Source organism: Magallana gigas, chromosome 10, assembly GCF_963853765.1.
Source record: "Magallana gigas chromosome 10, xbMagGiga1.1, whole genome shotgun sequence".
NCBI lineage: Eukaryota > Metazoa > Mollusca > Bivalvia > Ostreida > Ostreidae > Magallana > Magallana gigas.
In genome coordinates this window covers 33,883,620-33,890,873 of record NC_088862.1, presented here as the reverse complement: position 1 = coordinate 33,890,873, position 7,254 = coordinate 33,883,620, and the positions used below count along the sequence as shown (strand labels likewise).

Below are 7,254 nucleotides of genomic sequence, written 5' to 3'. Positions count from 1 at the left end.
ACAATAAATAACACTTTTATTCACAATAAATAACACGATTTCACTCACTCGCCAAACATCAGAACCTCTCTCACATCGGTTCTCGGGACCTCTCGAATTGTATCCGTCTCTCTATGGTTTATCCTCGAGACATCCCGGAACTTACATCTGGAGGTGGCATGTCTCATTCTGCTTCCTATGCACACCCAAATTTTCCCATTTGATCCATGCAATTCTCGCCGTTAGATCTACAAACAAAACAATGGAGTTAGAATATATTATTTTGATATCATTATATACACTAGAGCTAAAAGATAGACTCTCTCTCTCTCTCTCTCTCTCTCTCTCTCTCTCTCTCTCTCTCTCTCTCTCTCTCTCTCTCTCTCTCTCTCTCTCTCATGTTATTGCAGCATAATAAAAATGTTCTTGCTATAAGTTCAGTTATAGATATGAACAAATCAAGATACAGAGTCATCTAATAAATCTACGTGATTTTTTCTGAAAGAAATAGAGGCATTATTATACCTCAAAGTAAAAACATTTCGGTGTTTTTTCTGATTCTTTCAAAATATTATAGTGTGTTAAGCCAGTTTAACAATTAGCAGAACAATTAGACATAGAGAACTTTGTTTAAACATAAAAGAACAAAAGGAAAAGAAACTTTTAAAGGGAAATATGTTTGGGTTAGGATAGGCATTCTTGGTAATTGAATGTGCATGCTGTATTCTGAATATTTTTAAAGCAATTTGAGCTGTATTTTATCGAATTCTGCTGCAATAACCTGCTAGTGTGATAAGTATGCATGTAACTTAAACTTTTATGATAGATCATATTTGAAAAAAATCATAAAAAAAGATTTCTCTTCTTAAGAATATATATAAAGCAGATCAATTTTTGTACAGGACGACAAGAATTCAATTTTGCTTCAATTACATGTTTTGCTTCTTAAAGGCTGTTCCCACAAAAAATATGGCTAATAGTTTAAAAACAATGATATTTTTGTCATTTTAGTGGAAAATAACATTTTCGTAATAACAAAAAATAAGTATGAAAATTGCAGCTCATATTGCTTTAAATAATATACTATCAAATGTTTTAGCATGTAAACACATCGATAAATAACATTTTATTACCCCCCCCCCCCCCAACGTACAGTCTTTCCCGTCGAGTCCCGTCCGAATATCTTCCAACAAAGCGTTCAATTGCAATACGCAGTAGCACTTTTTTCAGTTACAAATAAGCAATGATTATGAATTTTTCATTTCCCAATGTTTTAATTTATTTTCAATTTTGTAAAATTAACTTCCCACTTAAAAAAGGCTTAGAATATTTAGTATCAACTGTGACATAATTCGGTTGAATAAATCAGTAACGTCCTTTCTGATATAATTTATTTTAACAAATAAACTATACAACATGACTAAAAAAAATTACAGTATGTTAGAAAGGACAGTAAGCAAGAAGTTTTAAACAGCGCTGTTTTTTTCTACTTATTTTCCGTGAATTAAATTTTGGTGCAGGTTTTTCAGACTTGGGGGGGGGGGGGGGGGGGGGGGCTAACCCGGGTTTGTGTTTCTCTTGGTACCTTAAAATTGTTTTTATAATCATTTATTTATTTAACTTTAAGTGATTAGTCAATAAAATACAGAAATATATTAAGCATACAAAAAATACTGTTTTGTTTCTTTTTAATTCCGGGTGCCTACCAAAGTCATTTCTATCTATTTATTAAATTATTTATTTATCCATCAACATTATCTAAATTTGTTTACGGTAAAAAGAAATGGAAAATGAAATATTTATTTACTTATCAAATGTATAGGCATTCGTTTGTTTATACATACATTTCTTCATTCACTCATTTGTTTAATTTTATTTTATCCATTTTAATCATTCATTTATTTTAATTTATTCAGTTACTAGTAATAATTTTATCTGTATTTACCGACAAATCTTTTGTTCCTTGAAAACCATTTTAAAATATATCAACAACATATCATTTGATTTTCAAATCACTTTTACATGTATTGTTATTATTTTTTCATCAATTATTAGTTTGTTTTTCCTTGTTTTACAATATATTCTATACAATTTAATTATGAACAACATAATGTTTACCACTAGTGTTCCAAATCACATGTGACCTGGTCTGGTCGGGCGAGTTTAGGATTTCTTCAACATAAACCAAGGGATCATCTACATCCGCCTCCAATAGATCCCGCAACAAGGCAATATAGGCAATGGCCAGACGCAGGGTGTCAATCTTAGATAGCCGCTTCTCATACGGAAATGTCGGCACATGGAGTCTCAGTTCCTCAAACGCAGAGTTGATGCTGAGCATTCTTCGTCGTTCTCGGAAATTCGCGGCGTCTCTCGGCGGTTTTTCTAAACTCTCGTCTCTAAAGGGAAGTAACCCCAGATCTCCCGGCTCCTCGAATACGTCGTTCTGTGGCTCCTCCTGTATTTGATAGGGGTATAACTTGTACTGTTTCGGATTGAAGTTCGTCTCGGCAATTATTTCTCTACTGATAGACTTGCAGCAATTGTCAATTTCTTCTTCGAAAGCTCGACAATATTCGTAAAATCTCACAGGTATTGTTTGCGAGCATTCCATTGCAACGAGCCAGCAAAACTTTTTAAGGCCCTAAAGTTCATGTCTTACAGAAAATGACAAAATTAGCGATCCAAAAAAATAAAACTCCCAGCTATACCTCTGTCTTTTCCCTGCCCGTGACGTTCAGCAATTCTATAAAGTCATCATTTTGTAATGATCAGGAAGACTATATATACCCAACTCTTTTTTCTCTTAAGATAATTAAATGTCAAAATCAACTGCGATGGGCAATTAAAATCCCGTTGTTCGCGACCGGGGCTGGAGTTTCCGAGTGACGAATTCATCGCCTTGTTTACCCTAACAGCGTATGACAACTCCATACTGCTCCCGTCAGCGTACAATACGACGCACGGACGTAGGCACTTGACGGTTCAACCGAGCGGGGACTCCCCGCTGCGCGCCGCTAATTGTTTTCGTCGGCTCCAAGAAGAAATCCCCCCGCAAGACGCCTTGGGCCATGATCGAGAGCGCAGGCGCGTGTGTATTCCTTTTCGAGATTTTTGTTTTCTCCAGAGTCTTTTGTATATTGTATGAATTTTTCCTTTTCAAGAATTTTCCATCTTGGAATCTGTAGTTATTCTTTGCGTGGATAGGTACTTGAAAAAAAAAACGGCGGCTTGAATGGTCGTTGATTTGATGCGTGTATCCTGCCATCAGATTTGGACATTTCCTTTCTTGCGAATTTCTTAAACTAAACCATGCTTAATCAGTGTTTGCGAAAATTTTTGAATGCCCCCCCCCCTCCCGTAATAATTCATTAGTTGCATACTGTCTTGTTTTAGAATTACTTCAACCTCCTAAATTTCAAAGTACATAAATTGCGAAGGGGGGAAATATTGAACCATTTCTAAAAATTATTTTTTTTTTATCTAATTAATTAATTTTTCGTTGTTTAAAAATATTTTGAATGAAAAATCAAATTTATAAAAGCATTGTTTAAAAACTATAATTCTAAATAAAAAATCAAGTTGATGAAATCATGCAATGTTTGATTGATTTTGATTTAAGACGAAATAAACGTGGGTTGTAATTGTTCACCTTTACTTCCGATATTGATCGTAACACCTCGGGCGTGTCCCCACCACTATCTTGTGGCGATGTCACCACCCTCAATTGAAGAGAATCAGCGGGACACAACAATATTGATGTTTCTGACGATCTGCCACTTGACGCAGATTTATTCAAAGTGTTGATATGTACGCTTACTTTCACGCTGAGAAACTTGCATTACGGAATCATTCGCTAAAACAAGAAAATCATCAATAGTTTACGGGTACATAAAGTTTAAGGAGATTGTGTGCTGACCAAATTACCGATACTATCTACATCAAAATATGAATTTTAGCCATAAACTATGATCTATTTAAGGGAAAAAAATTTATAATCATAAATCTGATTTTTCTTCTTATCTTTATATAAAGCTCTCCTTTTAGAGGAATTATTTTTCGTCTATAAATGGCCTCGACCATCCCGCCCATTAAAACAACAAAAATTAAATTCCTTAATGCGATCGGAATTATTTTTATGTAACAGAAAATTGACGACATTTCTAGGTCATGATTTATTTCAATAACAACAAAATAAAGTGGTTGATCTTGACTGCTTGGGGTAAAAGTCCCGGATGTTTCAGCCGACCAGCGAACCGTTACAACAGACCTTCGTCGTGATGTCACCTGATTCTGAAAAAAAAACACACACAAAAATTTTTAAAAAGTTTCACATGATATGGGGTTTTTTAAATACGTAAAAAATAACGTTGTAGTTTCGCATTTCTATAAATGTTTTTATAAGATTTACATACAAAAGAATCTGTTGATCATGAAACTTAAAAAAAATTATTTAACAATACGAATATCAATAACACTTTGAAAAAATTCTAAAAATTTTAATGACTTTTATAAGCTTGAACGTTTGATTTCTAAAATTTTTTCCCCTAAATCAAATAATTTCAATTTTGATAACGGTTTACGGTATGTATTTTTATTCTTTCCTACCATCGATAATTTGTTTTTATAAATATACATCTTTTTATTCATTTGAAATGTCAAATGTACATTTTTTTCTTTAATTTCTCGTTTAATTTTTTTTAATTATATCAGATCATTTCATTTTTTCATTCATTACCCGTTTGCACTTTTTCAGTCAGTACTTTGACCCCCTTTAAAGTCCACGTTAAATCTTAAATAATCTAAAGTTGAACTGATTTTCCACAATTTAAAATTTTCAAAGAATACCGCTAATTCTAAAAGTTATTGATAAAGTTTCCTTGCGAAATTAATTTTGTGATGAATTATTGGTACATAACGCTAACTTATCACACATTTATATAAGAAGTATAAGGCATGTACAGCAACAACGGAAATAATGACATTTTTTTTCTCGGTTGTAATTGTATGCGCGGATCCAAAAATTGTTCCAAGAGGTTCCGCAAGAGTATGGGGTATTTTCCACTTCCTGGATCATAACATTCTTATATATCCTCGTATATTATATTTGCAAAACTAAAACTATATATTTAAATTCATCAAAGAATCTCTCCAATGTATAATCATCTTATGTATTTACATACACACGCACATTTATAACCCTGTTAAAATCAAAGGGAGATTACTGACTGACCTGAGTAGCAGGAGTCCAGGAATTCGCTGTAAGTATATCCGGGTTTACAAATTTGTTCCACACAGGTCCGGGTCCGTTTGTCGTACAAAAAGCCGTAAGGACACCTTGACGGTTTACGGCCAGCTGATGAAAAATCAAGAGAAACTTCGAATAAAAAACCACTTGCAAAATATTTTATGTGATCAGCATATGATTTATGAACTTGTTTATATTTTGCCTTTATTTAAAATTTTTCAAAATCTTTCGCAAATAATTTACTTTTACGCATGCATATCTAATTACATGTGAATTCGCCAACTACTCCTATCCTGGCGCCATGGGTTTCCGATAGTCTAACACTAAACGTTGCCTCTAATGACTGTTTTTTAGTTAACAATTTTGAAACTATATCGTTTTTAACTTTAGACATAGTATTAAAAATCGCTGATACAAAATCAAAGTTTGTCGTCAATGTATTCAATTTGTAGCTTTAAATAAACTGGATGCAACATTTGACCAATAAAAATGTGCGTCATGTGTTTCCGATAGTATAATTCATCAACATTTTTATAAAATAATACTTACACATGTAACATAAATGTGATATAACATTTTGAATATGTTCTATATCATTTTTAATTGTTTTCTAAGCCTTTTAATTCAACGTAAATTTTAGAGAAAACTCACGCGACCAAAATAGACTATCGGAAACACATGACTATCGGAAACACATAACGACACGATATTTATTGTATGTAAAATTTGATATATATCATGGTCAATTAATGCCTATTCCTATTTTAGCTATCGAGCATATACTTTGCATAACATTTCAATTAAAATAATTAAATGAACTATAGTACTAGTAACTTAATCTCGATATTCTGAAACAGAACATGCATGTAATACTGTACTCGAAATCAGCTTGATATGTAGATATCAGTTTCAAAATTTTGGGATGCAAAATAGAGGTAAAAACAGTGATTTTATTAGTTTATTATAAACCTTGTCTCAAAAATGGATGCTTATTCTTTAAAACTTAATAATTTGCATCTAAAGACAAAAAACTTTAATTTAAAAAAAAAAATAAACTTTTCAGTATAATATATTGAGAGCGTATTTATAGTCAACGTAAGTGTGTTTTTAAAATGAGAATTTTAGTACATGTATGTCAAATTAAAACTATGACGTCGATAGCCAGATTCACATTTATTGAATTATTTTAATTTGAATTGGAAATAAAGAAGCAGTTTGTCGTAACGTTCATGTCTATTCTTTGAAAAAGAGGTTTTCAAACTGCAAACGCAATGATAAGGATATTTTTTAACTTAAATTCTTCAAATTAAATTTCCTTCGTTGGTAATGAATTTGAAACAAGTTTTAAGAAGTTATCGAAAAAAAAAATCATATATATTTTCCTGAATTTACATAACCAGTTTGTAGTTTGATGTTTAGTGTCAAATCGATCTGACAGCAACAGAGATTCGATGAAAAAAAGATGCTGCATGATTAACAAAATGTGCAGCCAGATTGCATAATCAACTCACTTAATAAACAGAACAATTACCTGCAATTTGAACTCCGACGAGGCAAACCAAAAGGGTCAAGCACAGAAAATTTTTGTTGAACATTTTCGTCTTGACCAGTCGTATTCAAATATTCTACATTTATATAAGTTTGACGAGCTACTCATTTATATATACTTTCAAAATTGGTCAGTCCGCTCAGCGTACTTCATTCATGTGTAAACATATTTTGTTGAGGTCACCGAAGCGGTTAGATTTCATTTACAGGACATCGTGATTCATTACACAGAAATAACAATAATTGATTGTTATAGCAATAACAATAACTAAACGTGTACCCGTGTTTATTCCTCAAGGGTTTATTTATTTATATAAGTGACCGCGAAATTCTGAAGGAATGTATACAAGATTTTATTTCTGTATAGTGTATCTATAACGTGCGAAATGGAGAGAAACAATTTTAAATCCCGACTTCACATTCATGTACTTGTACATGTGTATGTGTTTACGTCATTGGATTACGTAGTAAACAAGATG

General features: G+C 32.4%; 1 protein-coding gene and 1 long non-coding RNA gene across 2 annotated transcripts; both read right to left on the bottom strand.

Annotated features, from left to right (window-relative positions):
- LOC105340242 (helix-loop-helix protein 13) lies at nucleotides 1–3,318 on the bottom strand. Its single transcript, XM_011446201.4, has 2 exons — nucleotides 2,098–3,318; nucleotides 1–227 (listed from the first exon to the last, which is right to left on the bottom strand). Exons 1-2 carry the CDS (start codon nucleotides 2,591–2,593, stop codon nucleotides 142–144), a joined length of 582 nt encoding a protein of 193 aa, XP_011444503.2. The 5' UTR covers nucleotides 2,594–3,318; the 3' UTR covers nucleotides 1–141.
- An 821-nt stretch (nucleotides 3,319–4,139) lies between these two features.
- Nucleotides 4,140–6,900, bottom strand: LOC117683727 (uncharacterized). The gene is made up of 3 exons (XR_004597668.2): nucleotides 6,759–6,900; nucleotides 5,213–5,335; nucleotides 4,140–4,272 (listed from the first exon to the last, which is right to left on the bottom strand). It is a non-coding gene; the product is annotated as an uncharacterized lncRNA (long non-coding RNA).
- Between the last annotated feature and the right edge of the window lie 354 nt (nucleotides 6,901–7,254).